Here is a 27,903-nt window from a genome sequence, read left to right as displayed (position 1 = left end):
GTCCTATATAGATAGAATCAATGAAATTAAATTATTGCTTCAGAAGCATCAGGGGGTTAATGAGCAATAAACCCATACTCTTTCATACACAGAAAAGCACTGAGACCAATGAAACCTTTATTGGCAGCCTTTTATGGTGGGAAAACAGAAAACTGCAACAAAAGAATGCCTTGATTTTACATGTTTTTACTTTAGGAATACACATCTGTTAAAAGTAATTGTCCTTCTTATGGTCACATATGGTGTAGGCAAGACTATCCCTAAATTATGAATGAGTTTTATGTACCACAAATCAACTTTTCAGAAAAAAATGAGCATTAACTCAATATTTGATTCTTTTTTTTTTTTTTTTTTTGCGGTACGCGGGCCTCTCACTGTTGTGGCCTCTCCCGCTGCGGAGCACAGGCTCCGGACGTGCAGGCTCAGCGGCCATGGCTCACGGGCATAGCCGCTCCGCGGCATGTGGGGTCCTCCCGGACTGGGGCACGAACCCGTGTCCCCTGCATCGGCAGGCGGACTCTCAACCACTGCGCCACCAGGGAAACCCAATATTTGATTCTTAATAATCATATCATTTATATAATTTTGTTGTTTTTTTAGTGGTGAAACATTACTTTCCTATAGTTAATAAATATAAATTATCAAAATGTAAACTAGTTTTGTTCATAGAAAACATGGATATTTTAACACAAACTCGTTAATTCCGACACCTTGGAAGTTCAATTTTGCAATTTAAAAACACCATAAATGTTCCTTAGAATATTTTTAAAGCCTTACAAAGAAAACATTGCTGAATTTCATGATATTATTATATGTATTTCCCTTTATGGAATTTAAACATACAACACAGACTGAAATATGACAATTTATGGTGATAACTAGTATGTGATTGTTAATCATCTTATTTATGGTCATTATTTAAAAATTTTAATATTCAAAGAGATCTAATTATCAGTTGTAACTTTTGTGTATATTCCAAATAACAAATTATATAATGGACTTGCATGTGTCTTAGAAATGCAATTACGTGTTGTCTAAATTCCTGTAAACATCATGTCAAAGTAGAGCTGACCTTCTTGGGCATTTCCTGGTGTCCTGTTGTCACTGTCTGCCTGCAGCACTGTTTCCCTGTTTCATCATGTGGGGAGGTGGGAGTAGGTTATGGAGCTTCTGTTAAAAAAATTAGAGAACTTTTAAAAATAGTATATTTACTTTAGACTTTCTAAAACACACTGAACTGAACAGGTGCAGGATATGATGAAGAGGGGGTGGGGCATTAGTCAGTATGAAGGAATAGGCTGTACTGATGGAGATGTACACATGAATGGAAGAGAGGAGGAGTTAACATGTAAAGCATGTATATGGAGGAAATGCACGTGAAGGACTACATAACGTGAATGAAAACATAAGAATTGCAGGATAGATAAGTCAGTCAATCAAGTCTTCAAGAACTGTCCCTGAGCATCTATTCTTCCTGAGTACAGAATACTAGAGCAAGTCAGTGGGAACTTTCCTGAGATTAACATTTCTTCATTAATAAATACTGCTTTAGTATTGCTGCACAGTGTATCATTAACATAGACAAATAAGGACCATCTCCGGGAACAGTAATCAGGAAGAGAAGGGGCAGTCAACCATGTCACAAAAACTGATACAAATACCCCCCAGTAGTGTGGTGGTATACAGTAGCCTCTGGAAATGAGAGAGCCATCCTCAAATATGTGAAGGGATGCCTTGTCTCAGGAAACCTAGGCTTGTTTTATGAGGTGTCAGTGGGCTGAACCAACCTCAGAGAAACTACAGTAGGTAATGGGAACCAAAGACTACACTAAACCTGAGTCACAGAGTTGGTTTCAGCAGAGGCAAAGTGATCTCTTGGCAGTGACACTGTCAGGACTCTAAGTAGAGAACAGTGAGTACAGAGCCCCGGGCCTGTGAGGTCTAAGTACTGAGCCCATGTCCATGAGTCACACTCAGTCTCCCAAGTGTGCAGTCCCTCATTCCTGCCTTAAGCCTTTGGTAATATGTTCCCCAAACACTGCAGTTGCTGTACTCGAGACATGTTCAAACTAGGTATAATTAAAAGGGCAGGAGTTTCAGTCATTCAGTTTGCACAATCATTCACTCATTCTCTCACTACTTATAGAGCCCTATGCTTGGTCAGTACTAGGAATGCTGAGATGAGGGCACACATTTCTCAGCTTCCTCCTGCTTCCTGTGCTATTACTGATTTTCTTCATCAGTAAGAACCTTGATAATGTAGTAGAGAAAAAGCAAAATTATACATATGAATAAGCTCAAGGCATTTAACATCATCCATTCATAATGAATGCCAATTTATGAAATACTCACTGAGCACCAATTATATGCCAGGAGTACTTCTAGTTGCTGGGGAAAAAAAACACCCAGAATCCCTACCCACATTTTTATTACATATACACGGATTATAGGAAACATTTTGGTTAATAATGAATTATAAAGTTTGGAAGCAAAACACTAATTTAAAAAACCTAATGAATAGTATTATGCAAGCACTTTTTGTTACTTAATATTGAAAAATTTTATGGTTCAAACATTTAACAAAGTTAACAGTCAAAAATAAGAACAATCAAATGTTCCAACCACATTTCACATTAAATCTACATGAATACTCCTAATGATGTTGTCAAAAATCAGATTCATAAAGTTATAATGCTGCAGAGGAAAAGCAAAGAAGTGATAAAAATTAGCCTCTCTATATTAACACTTCTGATGGAAATTATGCATCTCTGTTCTGACCTCCTCGTCCCGAAATATTTACCCCAAAGAAACACTAAAAAAAAGAGCCTTAAGGACCTACAGAAAGGAATAGAGATTTTTCTGTTAAACACTACTGTTTCATTCTTCACACCAGGACACTGGAGAATGGTGGTAGAAGTATGGTGGTCCCAGGCAAGGTACTTAACTCCCCTACTTTCTCTTTTTTCTCATCCCTGAAAGGGAGGTAAAAAAAGTACAGTTGATCCTGGAACAACTGGGAGGTTCAGGGCATCCATCCCCTTATAGTCAAAAATCCATACAACCTTACAGTCTTCACTCTGTTTGCTCAGTTCTGAATCTGTGGATTCAACCAACCACAGATCATGCAGTACTGTAGCACATTTTTATTGAAAAAAAATCTGCATATAAGTGGATCCACACAGTTCAAACCCATGTTGTTCATGGACCACCTTGATTCATAGGGTCAATGTGAAAATTAAATGAGCTAACACCTGAAAAGGATTTAAGACTTTTTAAAGCACATAATAATAAGTATTTGCTATCATTTCCATTATTAAATTGGAAGAGCATTGCAGCAACAATGCATGTCAAAATCTTTTTTGATAGAGGTTCTCAGAATACTTTGAATGAAGAAGAAAAGGGGTAAAAATGAACTTATTTACAAAACAGAAGTAGAGTAACGGATGTTGAACACAAACTTATGGTTACCAGGGAATAAGGGGAGGAGGGATAAATTGGGAGACTGGGATTGACATATACACACTACTATATATAAAATAGATAACTAATAAGAACCTACTGTATAGCACAGAGAACTCTACTCAATACTCTGTAGTGGCCTATATGGGAAAAGAATCCAAAAAAAGAGTGGATATATGTACATGTATAACTGATTCACTTTGCTGTACACCTGAAACTAATACATTATTGCAAATCAACTTTATTCCAATAAAAATTTTTAAAAAAAAGAAGAAGAATTCTGAACCAAGCACCTAAGCTTTGTCATTAATCTGGGTCAAATATTCTCCAGGCAATACAGCAGCAGACCAAGCTGCAATAGTTGGTGCCCATACGCTCTTCCTCACAGCCAAGTACAAGTGCCAAATTCTAAGTGTGCTGCCAGAATTCCTCAGCTTCATAATTGCTACCACTTTTTCCATTTTTCCATTTTGACAGTATAGATTCTGTTTTGCTGTTTGGCAGAGACTGTCTGGCTTTGCACACTGGAAAAAACTATTACCAAACCATTCCAGCCATAACTTGTGGCCTTATTCAGCAACAAAACTCTTCTGCCAAATACAAACTGAACAAGTCCTTCCTTCATTCCCCTCATGTATTTCAGACACAGTCTCAGACTAGGGTAAGAGCAAAATGGAAAAGGTTTGAAAATTATCTGGTAAATATTGGAGTAAATCATCAAGTTGTATTTCAGTTATCCAGAGTATCATTACCCATTCTCGAAGGAAAATGTCTAAACTTTATACTTGGATCCAGCTATTGGGAAATAACAGAAGATGATGTGAATTTGTTAGAGCAAAGAGTACCAAACCTGAATTCTTGACAAATGTGCATTTACATTTTTGGCCTTTGCAGAATTAATCAATATCCACAATCTGTTTTGAAAACTCTGCCTAGAGTATTTGCTTATCCTTCCAGCAAGATGCAAAAATGTCCACAGTATAAGAACTGTATGTTGAATAAGTTTTTCACGAATCATTATGGGTTTTACACTGAGCTTGTCACATTATCTTGTCTCCCTTATGATCAACATCATACATTTGTATAATGTGTCACATGTAGAGGGTCACAGTCTGGTTATAGAAGAAAAAGATGTCTCTGTATGAAACCATGAGATTTATCTAGGAATCAAACATACACCCATAATCCACTATCTACAAATATCCATCAGTTGAATCCCTGTGTGAGAGTACTTTGCTAAGGAAAGCTCCATTCAAATTCTAATCAGTATGCAACTGGCTGCACTAAAAGTTCCTCTAGGGAAGTGATAAACTCTTACTCATCTTCCTAGCACCAGAATCTAAGAATCAAAGGAGATTTGTTTATTTGCTGAACAAACTTAATTAAATTTCACCTCTGAGGCTAAGTGGCAGAGGGCTATTGACTCTCAGTCCAGATTTCTCAAATGAATCATGTGTCTGGATATAAAGACTTAAAATGCAATGTTCAGTCTCATTTTTAATAGCCATCACCTAAATGATGTATTACTGACTAAAAGAAAAACTATTTATCAAGTACAGCATATCACTATGCTGTTGGAATTGCACAAAGAACTTAATGGAATTGCACAGAAAAGCCTACGATATAAATATATTTTAAAAGCTGAACTTAATTAAATAATAGATCATACATATAAAGCAATCATATGAATTGAATAAAATATTCAAATGTTGGATTATGTTTGTTTATTTTGTCCTAAATGGAAGGTAAAATGCATGGTCTAAATAGCTTTCACGTAAATAATTTGGAATTATCTTTGGGGGATTTAAATCATGAAGTTTAGTAGTATGCTTATAGAATAATTGAAAAAAAAAGGAAGAATTTTCCTAAGACAATTTAAGATTGATATTCTAAGATTTAAGAGAAAGAAGAAAATAGAAAAAAAATAAATTTATAAACTTTCAAGTTTAAACCAATTTCAGCTTAAGTGCTACCAAAAAGACAATGATAAAATCCAACCATATGATCTAATATTTCTCATTTAGAAAATATCAATACTAACTTTAATTGTGCATTTTATGATTATTCAGAAAACCAGCAATTAAACAACAAAATATGATCCTTGTTTTAAAATTCATGCTTAATTACTAATTTCCTTCGCTGTATTTAGACATGGGCAAGATGTATTATATCCATGCCCCATGTGTAAATTCATGGGTAAATAACAGCATTATATGCCCTTCAGTCTCTGCTGACACGCTAATTGGATGCTTTTCCCATAATCTTCACAAAGTATACACAATGCTTATATATCTTTCTTCAATAAGAATTTAGTTTCAGAAAACAGTACAGAGGGATCTTTTAACTAATCCATCACTTCGATAAAATGAAAATGTGAGCTTTCAGGTTCAAAATATGATCATGCCACCTCAGTGTTCAATTAAAAAAATACATGCATTCATACTCATACTAAAAAGAATTTAAGATTGTGTGGAAGTAATGGTACATGCATATTTCACTGAATAATGCAATAGAAGAATTGCATTTACTATAAGCATTTTAGAACACAAAATAGCATATTTTTTAAAAGAATCAAATCAAATAATATGCATGTATTGAAACTTTTTTGTTCACTTTAAGGTATGTATAAACTGTAGTTAACATCACCACAAAACTAAAAACTCATGTTGCCACATCAGACATTCAGGGTTTAAATAAAGGGAGAGTACAGCTTTGAAACAGATTATTTCAAGGCAGTTGAATTTCGAACCAGTTACCTTTGTAGCGCAAGGGAGTTTATTCAACTGGCACTAGCAAACAGATGGACAGCATTGGAGGAAACCTACTCCCCTACAAATCTATACATTAAATGGGGAGGAACTGCTTTTCCACCTCTCTTTGCAGCATAGCTGTTCAAGGTACTAAAATGGGCTTGTGATACATGCCATGCACATCTGGGATTAGACTGTAGAAGTATTATCTGAGGTTAAACATCCTTATTTATGGAATTTGGGCAAAGCAGAGGACAGGCCTCAGTATCAAAGTGGCTAGCTCTTTGTGGGGCCTGAGATTTGGAAAGCTAAGTACAGTGCAAAAAATGTAACTCTGAGACCACAGTAACAGAATTGAAACTGTGGAAGCTTCCTCCAGTTTAAACCATTATTCTAGAAATAGCCCAGGGAAACAGGAAAGAAAATGGAGTAAAGATTTTCAGATAATAAAAATGAATATTTATACTACTCTGTCTTTTAATCGTATGAGTAATGTAGTATATACACATCTGTTACCCGTATCTAATTCCAAATAAAACATTTTTTTAAAATTTTGAGTAATTCAGATTTCACTTAGAGAGAAGAGGGGAATAATTTGATAAGATATACATTGCTTTGGGCCTTACTATATCTATATCTATATCTAATCTATCTACCTATTTATCTATGTTGATTTCTCAAACATGAAAGGCAAAACTTCAGCAATTTTAGAAAAAAATAGTAAAATTATGACCTTGAAATATAAATGGATTTCTTACACAAGACTTGAAAAGCACAAAGTGTAAAGTAAAATGGTGATAAATTTGACTAAAAATTACAAGAGATACTATAAACAATGTTCAAAACAACCAAAAGAATAGAAATAGATATTTTCAAAACATGTATCTTATAAAGTACTAGTACTCAACTATAGTAAAAAAAAATCTTCTATAAATCAATACCAAAAAGATGAATAATCCAGTAGAAAAATGTAAATTATGTAAACAGAAATTTTAATAAATGAGAGAACCCAAATGGCAAATGAATATTTGTAATTGAGGAAATAGTGATTAAATATTAATTAAATACGTTTTCATATCCTTAATAACAAAACTTGAAAAACTATAACTGCCAATCAATGGGTGAGTATATAAATAAACTGTGGTATATCTTTATAATGGAATGCCCTTTATATTCTATAATAGAATAATTTCCAGCAGTAAAATATATAAACTATAACCAGAAGTTTCAAGAAACGAACATTATATGAAAAATTATTTGCACAATAAGTGCATATGATGCAAATCCGACAGAATTCAAAAAATTATCCATACTATGTATAAATTTGTACATATGGAGAAAATACAGAAAATATTTACATTATAATAATAAACACCAAATTCAGGATTTCATTTATATCTAGGTACAGAGAACAAGAAAAAGGAAAGTGGGATTAAGAAGGTTTATCCAGGGGATATAAACGGTATTTGTGATATTTTATTTATAAAACTTTTATAAAATTTTAAATCAAATTTGGCTAAATATCTAGGCTTTTCAGCATAATCAGGCTATAGTTTAATGAAAATCATGCATCTTCACTTCAAGTGCTTTAACTTCACCCTCAGGCAGGTATACAGAGCTCACACTCTTGTACTACAGTGTCCAGGTAAAGTTCAGGTACCATATGTAGGAAGAGAGAAGAAACTTTCCTAAAAGCTCCAGCAGGTTCCTTCTCACATCTCATGAGCATAGATCAATATTATAGCTTTAAACAGTCACAGTGGCCAATGGATTAAAAAAAAAAGACAAGAGATCAAAAAGTGTGATATCTGTTATGCCTATTATGTGACAGGTAAATAGATAGATAAAAGTACAAGTCACGAGACTTTCTATATTTCAATGGCCAGTTCAGCAAAGCCAAGTAATTGCTGACACTTGAGAACAAAGCCATCCTTAACATTGATGAGAAACCTCTTAAATTTTCACAATAGCTGCCAATCTTTGACCTTACTATGAGTATTTCCACTTAAAAAAAGTACTTAAAAATACTACATTTTGACAGGAAATACATTTTTAATGATGGAAACATTAAGAGTTAACTTAAGTTGCAAAGCTAAATTCTTTGAGTTAGGACTGCTGTCAAGATAAAGCAATATTAGAGACCTAGAACTCTTTAAAGTATTTATATGAAAGATAAACACTAATTGGTGAAAGAATAAGATTCTTAAAGGGAAATCTCATATTCACATTAAGACTCTTTGAGAATAAAATGATTTCTCAAGTTAGTAATTTTAAAAGGAAATCATAAAGTAGATATCTTAGGTTTTTGTAACTGTTCAAGAGGTTACCTTTAATTATATCATGCTATTCCAGAAAACAGAGTAATATATCTTTAGAAGTTAACATTTTTCATTGAGATTGTGGAATATTATGTGGGAAACATATTAATAAAATATTAACAACATAACAAAATATATCCACATGCCCTATAAAATAATAACCATTATCATGAAAATCCAAAGTTAAATATTAGCTAAGATGTAGAGATATATTGTCTCATTTAAACAATAAATTATGGTCCTCCTAAGAGTGAATTACTGAGAGAGTGGGCAGCAAAGAAAAAAAAAAGGATACATAATGTGTAGACCAGTAATATATCAAATTACTTTTGAAATAAACCCTTGCAAAAGATTATGGTCCCATCATCTACCAGAAGCCTGTCTTCCTAAAGTCACAATATAAAAAAATTATTACTTACTATGATTCAAACACTTCAACACTTCATAAAAATATAGTATATTGGTTGATGCAATATATGTCAAAACAAAACAAAATGAAAACAAACTGGCTGGTCCTGAATATATAGCATTTTACAATTTGGTCGTATCAACCATCAATTTAGTCAAGAACATTTACTAAGCATCCACTGTGCTCCAAGAGTTATTCTGCATTTCATTCCCCAGGCATACAAGCATATTTTTCATGTTAATAAGTAGAGTATTTTGATCTGAAATATATGTTTGAAAGAGAGTGTTTTGGAAGCAGCATATAGATGTCAACCGAGGTAAGTTTGTTACCAAAATTTATAGAAGAGTCGTATGACATATTCATCATTATGTATGCTAAAACTATAACAGAGTTTTATGGTTATGGTTATGCTAGTTTATCTTCTCAGACATTCTGATGATGAAAGTGATAGACGTCCAGAATACCATATAAAGATTCAAGCTGTTGTACTGCATAAGAAATAAGACTATGACAGCAATCCTAGGATTTTTCTCTTAAACACATCAAATGAAAACATAAGCTACTCTTGCAAAGATATTTTAACATGTCTCTTGAAGAAGATACCATTCTAAAACTTTTACTTTATTTTGTTCTTTTAAAGAATCCAGATAATTAATTTAAACCCTTATTATGCAAATTTATTTGCAACATTATTAATCTCTATGGGTTTACTATTTTAAAATTACTCTTACTCTAATATTATATAGCAATTTCTATAATCATGAAAGTTGGAAGCAACCAACATTAGTTATATACCCAAGACACTTAGACTATGCAGGTGATTATGGTACAAAAGGAAGTAATTATACACATAATTCAGAAAACAAACAAAAAATGAACAAATAAACTATTTGATTTTACCCCAACCCCCACCAAAACCAATCACTGCATTTGTTAAATTAACTAAATAAAAATCAATTTACACTTCACTTTATAATGTGTAGATAATTTACAATGCATAGAGTTCTGAAAACACTGTGAAACAGAGATATATTATCCATTTGTTAAAAACAGATCTAGGGTTATATCCATTTATAAAAATACTTATACAGTCTTTAATACAATGAATGTAACAGGTGAAGGAAGAGAAATACATGGATACACATATATATTCTCTGCTAATCAAGGACTTACTATGAAAAGGAAACATACAATACTATTATTAGATTGGTATTAGAATAGTTTGGAATACTATTAGATTAAATCTAAAGAATACAAAATATATACAACAGATGGGGATCAGAGAAGCTTTCTTCATGGTGCACTACTATATATCAGAACTGTTATGAATAATTATGAACATACATATATATACTCATTTTTATTCATAGTAGTAATAGCTATTTTTTTTTAGATTTGTTTTTGATGTGGACCATTTTTAAAGTCTTTATTGAATTTATTACAATATTGTTTCTGTTTATGTCTTGGTTTTTTGGCCTCGAGGCATGGAGGATCTTAGCTCCCCGACCAGGGATCAAACCCTCATCCCCTGCATTGGAAGGTGAAGTCTTAACCACTGGACCGCCAGGGAAGTCTCTACCTAATCTTATTGAATGTTCATTATGAGCCAGTAACTTGAATTTATAGTTAAGGTCTTGTTCTGCCTTCACCAAACCATTTCACAATTTTTCCATTTTACAATTACATTCTTCCCCATTTTACAATTACATAAACTGGAACTTGGTGGGGTCAGAGATCTAGAAGCAGCTACATACTGATATGAAAACAGATGTGTCTGACTTCAAACTGGCCCCAAAACAGTTCAAGCATCAATTTTAACTGCTAAGAATTCTAGGTATATTGGCTACCTCTCAAAAGTCTGAAGTTTTCTGAGAAAAGTAAAACTTTCTAAAACTTGAACACTGAATCAGTCACTATAGAATGAACATAAAAGTATTATCAATAATTACAGAGTGAGTATAAAATAAAATATTTATTTAAAAACTCCTACTGACAAGATACTTGTGATAAACAGGAAGATGAGGCAAACCCCTCTCTAGCTACTCACTATTTCTTAGTGAGACAAGTCAAGTGTATGAATAAGTTCAGGAAACAAAAAGACCAGATGACTATAGTAACACAGGCACAAACTGCCATGGGCATTTAGAGGCAAGAGAAGAATGTGAAGGGGAGGAATCAAGAACCTGTGCTGGCTCTCAAAGGATACAGCTGGGGAGAGGTTGGGAAACAAGGCCTTGTTAAGGTAATAGAATATTTGATATTGAGACTTATCATTTGTTTATATTCTATTGAGAGGAAAACATTCTTACAGTCAAATGTTTTCTGAAAATCGTGTCTTAGATATGGAACAAAAACACTAGCTGAAATGAACATGAGAGTAAAGGTATCTCTTAAAAATGTGCTGAAAGGGTAGATATTAAGTGTTCTAATCACACAAAAAATAATAATAAATAAAAAGGGCAGGAGGAAACTTTTGGTGGTGACGGATATGTTTATGGCATTAATTGTGGTGACAGTTTCACAAATATACACATATCTCCAAAATCATCAAGTTGTATACATTAAATATGTACATGTCAATCGTATTTCAATAAAGTGTTTACAAAAGAACTAGCTGATGATCCTAGATATGAAATCAAATAAATCAACTATGAATCACAGAAATGCTTCTGAGTAGAGAAAGAGGACATAATTATTATCATATAGATAAGGGAAAACTATTATCAGTTTTAAGGTACCTGTCGGTAGGCAAATTCAGAACCAGATCCAGTTTCGCTCATTGCCTTTTGGCCAGTTAGTCTAAGGATCACCGCTCTAAATCCATAGCCTCAGACTAAGCCTGTGTAGTGACAATAAAGTTTGTATGGTGCTGGATATTCCTATATTTTGAAAATTTGTGGATATTATCCTTAGAATAGGCTATGTTACATCAAATATTAATAGATTCTGATAAGGCCAAAGTAGATAGAGGTATTAAAGAGAGTAGCATCTGCAAAAGTGTGAAAGTTGGAGCTAATAACCAACATTCAGAAAATTAGGCATGTTCCAGGTTAATTGGAGCATACATTTTTAAGGCAGAAGATACATTTCAGAAAGTGTCTTTAAATTAGTAATAGGCCTTGAAAATCAAGGTAATGAGCTTAATTTTTATTCTTTTTTAAAATACAAAGCTTATTTATTCTTATAATAACCCTATAAAGTGGGTTTTACTATTAACCCTATTTTACAGAGGCTAAAACTGAATCCCAGAGAGGGTAAATAATTTAGCTAGGAAACGGTAGAGCCAAGATTCTAATCCAGGGTGTTTACTAGGAGTTTTCTCTTTAGAAAATAACATTATTAGAACTGGGTTTTAGTATAAATAACATAAGGATCCTATGTTAGACATAGAGAAAAGGACTAGATTGTCCAAATATTTTTTAAAAGAACAAAATAAAGGAGAGCGGAAGATAAATATCTTAATACCAGAGTTGTTTTACATATTACATTTCAGAATCAAGATAATTTTGTACAAATCAATTTGAAATATATTTTTGTATTTTGTTTCCTCTTGGAGAGTAAACTTCAAAATGACAGGAATCCCAGAACTGAAGGTAATGTGTTAACAAGTACCTGAAACACTATGTTCAGGCTGAAACATATGCTCAGCTTGAAACACTAACCTGAACTGTAGCTGAAATTCTCAATGAAATGTAGATCATCGGGAAGACAAACAAAAATTAAACTTCATTTTTAACCAAAGAGAAACACCCTGTTCTTCATTTCCCTAAATTAGCAAAGTGTTCTTAATTCTGTTGTGTAGTGATGTGTGCTGCTATTCTATTGACTTAAAATTTAAATAGTAAAAGATTAGGCCCCTATCAATAAGAAAATATATTTCCATCAAGCACAGAAGTGAAATCGACTTATCTGTCTTTTTCTTATTTAGCATTGCAGAGTCCACTGATTTTTAAACTGTTTCAACAATTGAACCTTTCATTTTCCACGGCAAAAAGGTAACTGCATCATTGTTTTATTTTAGAGCAAACTTTTGAGAGACTGAGGACAACTGTAGACCAATCTGGTGGGGTGGAAAGGCCAGGGGCTTGGATTCCAGCAGGACATGTTTCAGCCCCCTCTCTGCCCTGATCATGATGGAAATGACCTCTGCCCCACAGACCTCCCTTTCTTTTACTTTTTATCAGGGCACCTCCATCCTGTAGTGAAGACCTATTTGCATGTCTTTTTCTTTTGGTAGATACAGTACAGGACAGAGGGGACTCTTCGTTGCTGTACTTTCATCGTGGCATACAGTGCTTGGTCCATAACAGATATTTAATGCATCCAGTTAAACCAATAACCAAAGTCAGGATAGCCTTTGAAACTTCCAGCAAATCCCTGGAATGCCTGGGTTAAATGCCTAAATTGATTACAGCTGCTGTGCCAAGGAGTCTGAGAATCCTCCCTAATATTAGGCAACTAGTGGATAGCCTCCAGACAGGGTACCCAGCACTTAAGAGGTAGTTTCCATTTGAACAACGAATAACTTCATTCTAAAGCATCCATCAACCTCCAGAGCTGTCTTTCTGCCAGGCAACTAATCTTTAGCCTTGGCAGTTCAACATGCCCGAATCTCATGAGATTTACAGACAACTGTAATGCCATTCTTGACAGTTATTTCATCCTTGACACAGTTATTTTATTTTTAGACCTGATTCCAGTCATGTTCCACAAAGTAAAATCCCATTTTCTCAGAACAAACACTCACCAAAATGTGCAGGCTAAAGAAAAACAAAGTCAAGTCTCCCCTTGTGTCACTTGACCTAGTCCCTGTAATGCTTAATAAAATATCTTCAGGAGACAAGGGTGACTCATTGCTTCCTACCTGGTGTGCCAGACCCTGGCAATTTTTAGAACCCTCAGATGGAATGGCAGATTGTATTTTCTAAACATGGTGATACACACACAGACGAACACACATCCCTTCCTGCACACTTCTATTAAAATATGATGGCAATCCTCCAGTGAAATGTAAGGTCTGTTTCCCCCTCCTTAAACCTGGGTGGACCTTAGTAAATGCCTCAATCAATGACATGCAGCAGAAGTGGTGCTCAATGACTTCTGAGGCTAGGTAATAAAAAGGAAAATGACCTCAGATGGTCTCACCCTCTGACTTGAGACACTTGCTCTTGGAACCCAGCCACCCTGTCGTAAGGAATCCGGGGCTAAATGAAGAGGTCCCATGTGGGCATACCAACCAATAACTATAGCAGGCTCCCAGCACCAGCTTTGTGAGTGAATGAGACTATAGATAATCCCAACCTCCAATGTGTGAGTCTTCCAGCTGAGACCCATAGAAACCACAAGAGATAATGGATGAGGATGGCTGCTTTAAGCCATCCAGTCTTAGAAAGATTTGTTATGCAGCAATAGACAATGAAAATTGATTTGGCAGGATGCCTAGCCTTTGGAATGTCAATTTACAATTAGATTTAAGGCAATCTTAGATCTCTCACACTCTTTGGGCATTTTTTTATTGAGAGACTATCTGGAAATAACCATTCTGAATTTCATATTCCCATCCAAATATTACCATTATGGAAGAAATAAGAAAATCATTCAGAATGTACTGTACTGAATATCTTAACTGTTTGATAAAAGACCCCAGATTGTTTTTTAAAGCCCTCCACAATATTTCCCCATCTATGTTTTCAACTATATTTCTCCAACAGGGTTTGAAGAACATAGTTTTGTTCTCAGTGTTTATTTTTTTAATTTCTTTTCATTTTTGAGGAAACATGAATATTTTTGGCAGAAAATGCACAACACTGTAAACCCCTGATTCCATCCAAATACTCCTCTGAAACACATTTTTGTTCACTCAGCTTTCACTCTTAGAATTCCCTCCTCACCACTTCTTAAACCTATGGCCATCTGAAACCTGTGGCTCACTGCCTAGTCACCCACCAATAAACACATCTACAAATATTCTACAAACTTGTCCTAGAACATGCTAACTGGGAGATCTCACTTTTATCTGCTAAATAGCATACTCCTGAAGTCAAAATAAGTCCATTTCTTTCCTGAATTATTTGCCTTTTCTTATATGATTCAGTTTTCCCATCTATAAAATGGGGATGATAATTGTACCTAGCCCCTAAGGTTGCTGTATTAATTGAAAATATAAGCACTTAATAGGCCAGAGTATACCTATAATTATTATATTTACGTCTTTGCTTCACAGTTGTATTCAAGCTTTTACTGAGCAGGTTTTTTCCTCACTGAACCATTGTGTCCAACCAATTACTTAATATTCATTATATCTGATTATCTGCAGTTAGAGAAGGCCAGGACATTAAACCATCAAATAATTTATTGACATTAAACATATTCAAATTCAAGGGATGCCTACTATTTAAAACGCAGCCATAAAACTAGAAAAATAAGCCTCTTCCAACATTCCATATAGAATTTATTAATTTTGACAGAATACATGGAAATTTAGGAAGCCAAGTTATGATTGATGGTATAATTAGAACAAGAAACACAGTTTTAGAAACTAGAACTTCATTGCTAGGATAGAAGTTCAGTGAACAATCTTTTTCCCAGGAAAACTGTAGCCCTTTCTCTCAAATTTAAAGAGGTGAAGAGATGCAAGGCAAAAAAAAAAAAAAAGTGTGCTTTGGCAATTACTCTGGACTCAAAACTCCACAGATGATTTTGAGAACCAAGTCAGGTTTGGGATTTACATTTGAGTAATATGATAATGGAAGCCTAAGTAATATGAAGGTGATAAGAAATGGCATAAAATAAAAAGCTTATGAACACAGTGCCTACTCTGTGAAAGAGTAAATCTCCATTTGAATATTCCTAATCTGTATTGATAAAATACTTACTTGCAAAGGCTAAGGAAGAAGTTTTTAAAAACAGGTATTATAGTTGTAGAAAAGAATCTCATCAGTATTCTAAGATTCTAGGAAAAATAACATTGAGGTGCTTTATCTTAAAAATCAATGACGGGGCTTCCCTGGCGGTGCAGTGGTTGAGAGTCCGCCTGCTGATGCAGGGGACACGGGTTCGTGCCCCGGTCCGGGAAGATCCCACATGCCGCGGAGCGGCTGGGCCCGTGAGCCATGGCCGCTGAGCCTGCGCGTCCGGAGCCTGTGCTCCGCAACGGGAGAAGCCACAACAGTGAGAGGCCCACGTACGGCAAAAAAAAAAAAAAAAAAAAAAAAAAAAAAAATCAATGACATACAATTTAACACAAGGAAAATTACTATGTAAGAGTGAAAAGGTTTAGATGTTAATGGTTTTCAAATTTTATTTTCATTTGTAGCAATACTATATTTGAGAGGCTAGTTAACATGCCATCCCTAAAATAAAAATTGTCAAGAATCAACCATTTTAGAAGTTTCATATAAAATAGTTATTCAGAGATAAGAGACTAATCCAAAACTGGGAAGAAGCTGTATGGATACTGGTGTTCATATCTGTAGTGTGCATCACAGAGAACAACTAAATGTTTTCAAATAGAAACAATTATTTTATGGCTCATTTTATGTTGTAATATTATACAACATAAAAGTGTTCACAAAGACTAATAGTAACTCAGAAAATACTGATGGTATAATGTTTAGTGAGGAATAAAATAACTAAAGCACATATACAATAGGAACACAATGAAGCAAATTTATGTATAGCATAGTAACTGAGGGGAAATATAAAAGAGGGTCCTTGGATTGTGGCTGTCCAGCTGACTTTTTTCATATTTTCTGTTATTTTACCAAATATTTTATAATGAAAAATATACCTTTTACAATGAAATATTTTTTATTCAGTTTTTTTTCTTCTTATCCTCTTTCCCCTTTCTCTTCATTCTATCTTTTCTTCATTCACAAGTTGTTATACCAATTAAGAGTTTGCTTTCCCAATTCCACAAAAACTAGGTTTAAATTACACCTTAGCCACTTTCTGCCAGTGTGAATTTATGTAAGTTGGCAACTTCCTAGTTTTCCAAATCTATACAAATTAGCATAACAATAGCATCTCCATCTCCAATTGCTGGAAAATTAAGTGAGACAACAGTAATAAAGCTCTTGGCGTGGTGCCTACTGCATGGCCATCACTCAACAGATGCGATCTCTTACTCTGCAGTTTCTGCCTGTCATTCCTCCTTCTGCATCCTTCTTTACCTCCCTTATGAGAAGTTCAGTATTAAAAGAGGCAGAAGGCATATCAAACATTACTAACCAAAGCAAACATCTCTGTGTTCTTTAATGTTTCATTGACTAGTGTAAAAAGATTTGAGAGCGTTCCAGGGAACAGTGATCATGAAATGGTGTTTCCCAAAAATAACAGAGGTCAGTGTTTCGAAATAGAAGAAACTCACACAACCAAAAGTTATCTGGAAGAAAGCAGTATTATTATTTCTTTGTTCCTATTTTATTTTCTCAAAACTGAACTAATATGCTAATCAAGGCACCATCCATGGCAAGGATGGATGGGCCAAGGTCATCCTCTAGACCTCAACACAATAGTTTCTCGAGCTTCGGCATTTTTCAGTTTGCAGCCTTTGCTGACTGAGATTACATATGCTAGTGACTTCTCAATATGAAAACTGCAGGAGTTTAAACAAGGACACTTGAGATGAAAATGCAACACCTTTTGGATTGGATTTCTTTGTTAAAATTTTAAAGCACATCCTTGGAACACACACTGCTTCTGTCTGTACACATAGCTATATATAGTTATATGTGAATCATATTAGCGTGAAACTCACAAGAATATGCCATCATTCACCCATTTTGAACCATTTCCTGGAATTCACCCATGCTAAAAAAATATCTGTCAGCATAAGTAAACCAAATCTTTTAAAAACAGTGTCTGTATTAAGTCAGAGAAACATAACAAATTGGATGCATACAGAGACAGAAATAAAGAGGGATTATAAGGAATTGGCTTAGGTGATTATGAAAACCAAGAAGTTCCAAGACCTGCAGCCAGCAAGCTGGAAATGCTGGAAAGCCAATAGTACAGTTCCATTGCCAGCCTGAAGGCCTGGGAACCAGGAGAGCCAATAGTGTAGGCTCCATTCCAAAAGCCAACAGACTCAAGATGTAAGTAAAGCCAATGGTTCAGTTCAAGTTCAAAGGCAGGAAAAAAGCAATGTCCCAGCTTAAACAGTCACTAATTTTAAAATTTAGTAACAATTTTCTGATTGTTCCAGGCAAGAATACAAGAACAAAGTAGCAGCATAATTAAGTAATTATAGCTCAATTTAGGATAATAACTGGAAAAGGATAGTGTATAAGAGTAGGCATTTTCTTACTATCAGAAAAGACGTTTTTATAAAAAATGTTAAGCTTTTTCTCTTGGAGGAGTCAATTCTGTGCATTATATTAGCTGCAACACAGTATTAGCAAATCGAACCCAACAACACATAAAAAAGATCATACAGGGCTTCCCTGGTGGCGCAGTGGTTGAGAGTCTGCCTGCTGATGCAGGGGACATGGGTTCGTGCCCTGGTCTGGGAAGATCTCACATGCCGTGGAGCAGCTATGTCCGTGAGCCATGGCTGCTGAGCCTGCACGTTTGGAGCCTGTGCTCCGCAACGGGAGAGGTCACAACAGTGAGAGGCCCGTGTACCGCAAAAAAAAAAAAAAAAAAAAAAAAAAAAAAGATCATACACCATGACCAAGCTGGATTCATCCCAGGCTCACAAGAATGGTTCAACATATGCAAATCAATCAATATGATACACCACATCAACAAAAGAAGAGATAAAAACCATAAGATCATCTCAATAGGTACAGAAAAAGTATTTGATAAAATTCAACATCCATTCATGATAAAATAAACTCTTACCAAAGTGGGTATAGAGGGAACAAATCTCAATATAATAAAATCTATTTATGTCAAACCCACAATCAACATAATACTCAATGGTAAAAAACTGAAAGCCTTCCTGCTAAAATCTGGAACAAGACAAGGATGCCCAGTCTCATCACTTCTATTCAACAAAGTATTAGAAATCCCAGCCACAGGACTCAGACAAGAAAAAGAAATAAAACGTAGGTATCCAAACTGGAAGAAAAGAGGTAAAATTGTCATTATACGCAGATGACATGATACTATATATAGAAAACCCTAAAGACTCCACACAAAACTACTAGAACTGATAAACAAATTCAGCAAGGTAGCAGAATACAAGATTAACATACAGAAATCAGTTGCATTTCTTTACACTAACAATGAAATATCAGAAAGGGAAAGTAAAAAAGCAATCCCTTTTAAAATCTCATCAAAAAAACAAAATATTTAGGAATAAATCTGACCAAGGAGGTGAAAGACTTACCTGCTGAGAACTATATAATACTGATAAAGGAAGCTGAAGATAATTCAAAGAAGTGGAAAGATATACTATGCTCTTAGATTGGAAGGATTAATATCGTTGAAGTGGCCATACTACCGAAAGCAATCTACAGATTTAATCCCTATCAAATTACCCATGACATTTTTCACAGAACTAGAACAAATAATCCTAAAATTTATATGGAACCATAAAAGACCCAGAATTGCCAAAGCAATCCTGAGGAAAAAGAACAAAGCTGGAGGCAAAACCCTCCCAGACTTCAGAAATAAACCACACACCTACAATCAATTAAACTTCAACAAAGGAGGCAAGAATATATCAAATACAATGGGGAAAAGACAGTCTCTTCAGCAAGTGGTGTTGGGAAAGCTAGACAGCTGCATGAAAATCAATGAAGTTAGGACACACCCTCACCATACACAAAAATAAACTCAAAATAGTTTAATGGGGCTTCCCTGGTGGCGCAGTGGTTGAGAGTCCGCCTGCCGATGCAGGGGACACGGGTTTGTGCCCCGGTCCGGGAAGATCCCACATGCCGTGGAGCGGCTGGGCCCGTGAGCCATGGCCACTGAGCCTGTGCGTCTGGAGCCTGTGTTCCACAATGGGAGAGGCCACAACAGTGAGAGGCCTGCGTACCGCAAAAAAAAAAAAATAGCTTAAAGACTTAAATATAAGACACAACACCATAAAACTCCTAGAAGAGAACATAGGCAAAACTTTCTCTGATATACATCATAGCAATGTTTTCTTAGGTCAGTCTCCCAAGGCAATAGAAATAAAAGCAAAAATAAACAAATGGGACCTAATCAAACTTATAAGCTTTTGCACAGCAAAGGAAACCATAAACAAATCAAAAAGACAACATATGGACTGGGACGAAATATTTGTAAATGATGTGACCAACAAGGGCTTAATTTCCAAAATATACAAACAGCTCAGACAACAAAAAAACAAACAACCCAACCAAAAAATAGGCAGAAGACCTAAATAGATGTTTCTCCAAAGAAGACATACAGATGACCAGTAGGCACATAAAAAGATGCTCAACATCACTTATTATTAGAGAAATGCAAATCAAACCTACAATGAGGTACCACCTCACACAGGTCAGAATGGCCATCATTAAAAAGTCTACACTACCAAATGTAAAAACGATAGCTAGTGGGAAGCAGCCACATAGCACAGGGAGATCAGCTCGCTTCTTTGTGACCACCTAGAGGGGTGGGATAGGGAGGGTGGGACGGAGGGAGACGCAAGCAGGAAGAGATATGGGGATATATATATATATATATATGTATAGCTGATTCATTCTGTTATAAAGCAGAAACTAACACACCATTGTAAAGCAATTATACTCCAATAAAGATGTTAAAAAATAAATTTAAAAAAATCTACAAATAACAAATGCTGGAGAGGGTGTGTAGAAAAGAGAACCCTCCTACACTGTTGGTGGGAATGTAAATTGATGCAGTCACTATGGAAAACAGTAAGGACGTTCCTAAAAAAAACTAAAAATAGAGTTGCTATATGATCCAGCAATCCCACTCCTGGGCATATATCCGGAGAAAACTCTCATTCGAAATGATATATTCACCACAATGTTCACAGCAGCACTATTTACAGTAGTCAAGACCTGGAAGCAATCTAAATGTCCATAGACAGATGAATGAATAAAGATGTGGTATGTACACACACACACACAATGGAATATTACTCAGCCATAAAAAATGAAATAATGCCATTTGCAGCAACATGGATGGACCCAGAGATTATCATACTAAGTGAAATAAGTCAGAAAGAGAAACACAAATGCCATACGATATCACTTATACGTGGAATCTAAAATATAACACAAAGGAACTTATTTATGAAACAGAAACAGACTCACAGACACAGAGAACAGACTTGTGGTTGCCAAGGGGTAAGGGGGTGGGGGAGGAATGGATTTGGAATTTGGGATTAGCAGATGCAAACTATTATACATAGAATGGTTAAATAACAAAGTCCTACAGTATAGCACAGAGAACTATAGTCAATATCTTATAATAAAGCATAATGGAAAAGAATATGAAAAAGAATACATATATATGTATGACTGAATCACTTTGCTGTACATCAGAAACTAACACAATATTGTAATTCAACTATACCTCAATAAAAATAAATTTTAAAAAAGTTCTCAGAATTAGAAAAAGTAGTAAAACAAAACAAAAAACTCCTCTCAACTTCATTTCTTACATAAATGCTCTTAATTTTGTGTGACCATAGCCATTTGTCCAGAAAAGTAAATGTATTCCATTAATATTTGTGGTGCCAGTACAACCGCAGCAACCATTGAGTACACACAGTGACAGAGAGGATCATATGTTATATCCTGCTCTAAAGAACACTGGGACCTTTAACAGCTTTGGAGTGATTTCAGGATAGACTAAATCCTGATTGTAGAACACTTCAAGATCACCTAAGTCAAATTCTGTGTCATGTTTACACTGTTCTCGAGATTACTAAACAACTGCCTTTAAACTCAAACAGTCCTTTCTAAATTTTTTCAAACTAAACAACGAACTTGCAATGTTAAGCCTATGTTTATGATGATTTGAAAAAGAAACTAGATCACATGCTTTGCAGTGTGATTTCACAATACTTTTTGATGTATGAATTAGTTTCACAGAATTCATAAACCGGTAGATACAGGGTGTAAATGACCTAAAGTCCTCTTATTTGTACTCCTCTGGGCAAAATAATTTCAGAACAAGAATAAATGAAAATTATCTTAGCTAACTTAACACATAAAAGAGAGAGAACCTAAAATTTTATTAAAAATAGTTTTGAGGATTTTTCTCCCCATTATTTGTCTATAAGTTTACCATGAACATAAACATGTTTTGAAAATGAAGTAACACTTTTTATCTCTTGAATCCTGTATATGCTTCTCTACACTTCACTGTTTTTAGCTTAAAAACCATAGAATACATGCGAATTGAGAACAACCACTTCAGAAACTAGACAAGTTGATACTATTTAAATACTGCTATAAAATTTATATTTACTAATTATTAACATGTGACATTTTTATAGAAAAGGGAACATATATATCATTTGACTTCAGGTGTGAAAACTGAAAGGCAAGTCACTTAATTCGGCACTCCATTTATTGAAATTAGAAATCCAGGAACCTTAAAGAAAAGACCAAGGTAGAAGTGCTAGAAATCAGCAACCTTAAAAAATAGGTCACTCAGAGGGTTAAACTAATATGTTCCAACCTTCATTGTAGAAATTATCTCAAAATTATATGTATTTTATAGTTTTAAAGAGTGTATATATATGTGTGTATGTGTGTGTGTGTGTGTATATATATATATATATATATATATATATAGTGTGTGTGTGTGTGTGTGTGTGTATGTTGTTTCTCACAATGAGGAATAAGTATATCAGTTGTTATACTTACTTCATTAAATAAATTAAAGTTAGCAAAGGGAAGACAGCATTCAAGCCTTACAAGCTCTGGATTCTGCCTGCTTTCCCAAGTTGACTGCACAGATTAGATATATGACACTAGACACGTTATTTAACCTCATTAAGCCTCTATTTCTCATCTGTAAAATGGCAACAATAGTAATTCCTATTGAGTTATTTGTCCTGGCATTGAGTAATCCCTTCCTCAATTTATAGGAAGGATTCTATGAGATAGTATGTGTAACATAATTAGCATGGCACCTCTTTTTTTGCTGTCATGTTGCAGAGGTGATATTACTACCGTTAACATCATTGTCATCAATATCGGCCAATGAGTAGCAGTGAGTTCTTCACTCCAGGGAGTTCCAAGTCTGAAACTTGGGTGTCCTACCTGTCAATGTCCTCCACACTCACTGTGCTCCTTCTCAAGTTTTACTAAGTTTAGCGCAAGAGAAAGTTGCAGCCTTGCCACAAGGATATCAACAGCTCAAACACAAATGTTTTCATAGACAAGGCAGGAAATATTAATAAGACAGCAGATAATGGTGTGAACTATGACCAGCCAGAAAGTAGAAGCCCAGAGGCTTTCAAATTCAGTTTTTTCCTCATGGGTTTGAAATTGGAATTTTTTCCTCTTGCCATTTGACATAATAGTAAGAAAACATTTCCAAACAAGCATTTAAATTCCAAGTGATGAAACCTTCTGTATATTTAACAGAATCAGAGGGAGACAAATAGAAACATATCCAATGGCCAGAAACAACTCTAGTCGACATTCTTGAAATCACAGATTTAAAGTCACAGACATTAGCTTCAGCAATTGCCCTTAAGTTGATACAAATGCCCAGGGCCCTCCATTTGCCCCTCTTCAGATATAGAGGCCAGACAGAGAACAGGGGTGTTTCTTTCTGGCAGACAAGAGGCATACTAGAAAGGGTATTATAGTTTTGTCGATGCAAGCTTTCTCTTCTTGCTCTCATGTTTTTTTTCTTACAGCCACTCACATAGGCTTTTGTTCCTACGACTCAAACAAAATAGCTCCTATAAGGGTCATCAAGAGTCTAGGCTCCAAGACAATATTCAAGTTTCAGTCCTCATTTATGTAATCAGCAGTGTGTAACCACTTTGATTACTCCCTACTCCATCTAATTATTTCTCTAGGCTTCTTAGACAACATTTTCCCTTGGTACTTCTACTTTATGACCTACCCTTTCTTGGTTTCTTTGCTAGTTTCTCCTCATTTCTTTTTTTTTTTTAATTTTTTAAAATTATTATTATTAGGGCTTCCCTGGTGGCGCAGTGGTTGAGAGTCCGCCTGCCGATGCAGGGGACACAGGTTCGTGCCCCTATCCCGGAAGATCCCACATGCCGCGGAGCGGCTGGGCCCGCGAGCCATGGCCGCGGAGCCTGTGTGTCTGGAGCCTGTGCTCCGCAACGGGAGAGGCCACAGCAGTGAGAGGCCCGCGTATAGCAAAAAAAAAAAAAAAAAATTATTATTATTTTTTTAATAATTTATTTTATTTTTGCTGTGTTGGGTCTTCGCTTCTGTGCGAGGGCTTCCCCTAGTTGTGGCAAGCGGGGACCACTCTTCATCGCAGTGCGCGGACCTCTCACTATCGCGGCCTCTCTTGTTGCGGAGCACAAGCTCCAGACGCGCAGGCTCAGCAGTTGTGGCTCACGGGCCTAGTTGCTCCGTGGCATGTGGGATCTTCCCAGACCAGGGCTCGAACCTGTGTCCCCTGCATTGGCAGGCAGATTCTCAACCACTGTGCCACCAGGGAAGCCCTCTCCTCATTTCTAATACTTGCTAATATTTGAACTTCCCTTAGGCTCAGTAGTTAGATTTCTCCTCTTCTCCACCTACTCTCCTCCTTAAATGAAACTCATCCAGTCCCTTTAATTAAATACCATCTATGTACATATAGCCTCTGCCCAGACCTTCCTAGTGAACTCCAGAATCATATATCTGACAGCCTATTTGATATGTCCACAGGCAACTCAAACTTACCATGCACAAAATGGAACTTCTGATTTTCTTTCCCATAGTTTTCCCTGTTTCAGTAAATGACTACTCTGTTTCTCCAGTTGTCTAGATCAAAAATCTTTTTCTCTCGAATGCATATCTAATCCATTGGCCAAACCTAAACATTTAACATTATCTAGAATTTAACCTCTTCTCGCTGCCTGTACCTTTTGTACTATGGCAGGTTATATATGGCCACAAACTCTTTGAGAGCCTTCCTATCAAAAAGGTAAAGTTTAAATCCCCTATCCTGGAATTTGGGTGGGCTCTGTGACTGCTTTGACAAATAGAATGTGACAGAAGCAATGTTGTGTCACTTTCTAGATCCAGGCTTTAAGACACTGGCAACTACCAGTTTTGGTCTCCTGGGATACTTACTCTTACAGTTGTAAACTGCTATGTAAGTACTCTGAATACTACACTGGAAAGACCATGTAGAGAGGCACTGAGACAACATGGAAGAAGAGAGGAACTCAACTAAGCCCAGATTTCTTGATGTACCTTCCAAAGCACCAGGCAGGTGTGTGAAGCTTTCTTGGATCCTTCAAATAAGCTACTCACTGAATACCTCCAAATGATACTTGTTTGGTCTTCATAAAGCAGAATTGCCCAGCGGGGGGCCATGCCCATATCCTTGATCCACAAAAATGTGACATATAATAAAATGGTTGTTGTATAAGCCACTAAAGTTGGGTGTACTTGTGCCAAAGTAATAGATATCCAGAAAAATCATCATCTCCCGAGGTACCATCATCCCTCTCTGGAATGGCTTTAAACCCTTCTAACTGATCTCTGATCTCCCTGATTCCTTGCTTGATGTTTCCATCCTTTTCTCCACAAACCAGCCAGAGTAATCCTTTAAACAATATATCACTTTTTTCCTCAAAGCTTTCCAATGGACTCCTATCTCATGGTGGTTAATTCCTATCTCATGAAGGTTAACAGCCACATCCTTACAATGGCTCTGACAGCCCTGTCTGATCTAAACCTCCTCTACTGCTTTGACTTTATATCTCACCATTCTTCCTGATACCCACTCCTTCAGCCATACAGGCTTCACTGAAATTCCTGGAACACACCAAGCGCACTCCCACTGCATTTCTGACTGCATTTGCATTTACTGCCCCTTTGCCCAGAACAGATTTCCTCATTTGCCACCCACTTGGCTCACTCCTTCATTTCCATCAATTCTCTGCTTAGATGGCACCTTCTAAGAAAAGACTTCAATGACCATGATATATAAAATAACATCCCACTCCAGCATACTCTATCATCTATTATTGTTTTATTCTTTTTCCATAAACCATGTAACATAGTCACTATATTACCTATTCACTTTATTTTCTGTCTCACCACTTTCTGTATAATTTTATTGCATTCTTAAAAGCAATATGTTCTTAAAAGCTATATATTTTTTAAAAATTTATTTTTAAATTTACAAAAATACTGCCAAATTTTAAATTTACAAAAATACTCTTCGGGAATCTATTTTTCATTTAATAATTTATTACTAAGATTTACCCATGTCACTACATATTGCTATATATATATATATATATATATATATATATATATTCATTTTGCCTGTGGTATTATTTTGTGAATATACAAATTACTCATCTACTCTCATTTTGATTGACATTTAGATGGTTTTGAGATTTTCTACTATAAAGTGTTACTATGAATATCATTGTACGTGTCTTCCACTGCCTATGTTCAAGAGTTCCACTTGGTAAAATACCTAACAGTATAATTCTTAGATCATAGGTTGTTTAATGTTATGCTTTTGGATTACCCTTTGCATGAGGTCATATTTCTACTGAAAACCATCTAAGCTTCCTTAGTCCCTACATTATACATCTGGCTCAAGTTATTTTCCTATGCAGGACTTCTGGTGGTTGACTTTTCACTATCTATGCTCCCTTTTTTCCACCAACAGCACTCTAAATTTCCCTCAGTAAGTTCACTTCTTTCCCATTTTTGGCAGTTCAGGTGGGTGTGTCACAATGCCAGCTCTAGAAATGAAACTGACTGGGAAAAGCCATTCAATATATACTATCCTCTTGATCCACAGTGATTGGTTCAAGAATAGGCAGAGATGGCATTTGGAGATGTTTGCTGGAGATTCTGGGACAAAATGTTTTATTTCTCTTTTATAGAACTTACCAAAGAGAAGCTCTCATCTCCTTGATAAAGATATAAAGCTAATAACTTGGAAATGGAGCAAATCCTGGGGATATCTAGTCAAGAAACAATAACAGAGAAACCAGATCTTGGCCACATTTTCAGGTCCTCATAAGTCATATCTAAACTGAATTGTATTCCTGGAATTTTAAGCTGTCGTGGTATGATAATCCCTATCATTTAATTTTTTTATTTAACCAGAGTTTCTGTTACTTGTCTCATAAAAGTCATAATATATCCTTAATTTTATCTCCAATTGTTCCTTTACATTAACCCTTTACCCAGCTGTGCCCAATCAGGTCCCTTGTTTCCAAAGACTCCCCTGGCATTTATTATTTTCCATCTTTTCTCTAGCAACTTCTCACCCACATTGTAAAGCCCAACTCATTCCCTTTTCTTTTATGAACCCTTTCCTGATCATGCTGGGACATAATATGATACCACAGTACTTTTCTGTTACTCCTTTGGAGGGTAATGTTCTGTTTTTGTCATCTCTTTTAGAGTCTTATGTTCCAATATTTTGTTGGGCTGTAGTATGCTTGTCCCCTTGTCCAACTGAGTTCATGGATCATGAGTTTTATTTCACTATCTCTCCCAAGACAGTAAATCCTTATTAAATAAACACATTATGCAAAGCATGTCCATGCTTTCTCCGCTGTCTGGTAGCCAAATTCTTACTCCAGTTTCTCAGTTCCCAAAATGCAAGATTCTGTGTTGAACAGAAAACCCCATAACCCCATCACTGTTGTAACTAAGACAATGAAGTTGCCTGAACATTTGCCTAACATGGGTCTCTTCTCAGCATATTACTCTGGATGCCCTAAAAGTCTGAGTACCACTCTTGTGAGTTTTTACAGGTATAAGATTTGCAAGTTTACAAGAAAGTTCATTAAAAAAAGCACCTTAATGCTCGTGGAAGATAAAGTAAACAAATGATTGAAAATAGTGTT

The 27,903-nt window shown here is 35.5% G+C and overlaps 1 protein-coding gene across 2 annotated transcripts in view; it reads right to left on the bottom strand.

Moving 5' to 3' along the window:
- Positions 1–27,903, bottom strand: part of PRR16 (proline rich 16) — a 172,649-nt gene that overhangs the window by 52,307 nt on the left and 92,439 nt on the right. Inside the window, exon 1 of one of the 2 annotated variants that reach the window (XM_060091880.1) lies at positions 1,073–1,141. The exons of the other annotated variant lie outside the window; for it this stretch is intronic. Within the exon in view, the coding sequence (XP_059947863.1) occupies positions 1,073–1,084 (12 nt within the window). The 5' untranslated portion in view covers positions 1,085–1,141. Of the gene's footprint in view, positions 1–1,072; positions 1,142–27,903 lie in introns of those variants that run through there. 2 annotated transcript variants of the gene reach the window in all.

Source organism: Mesoplodon densirostris, chromosome 3, assembly GCF_025265405.1.
Source record: "Mesoplodon densirostris isolate mMesDen1 chromosome 3, mMesDen1 primary haplotype, whole genome shotgun sequence".
Taxonomy (NCBI): Eukaryota; Metazoa; Chordata; class Mammalia; order Artiodactyla; family Ziphiidae; genus Mesoplodon; species Mesoplodon densirostris.
Note: the sequence above shows the minus strand (reverse complement) of the source record. Positions and strands in the feature narration are given on the sequence as shown.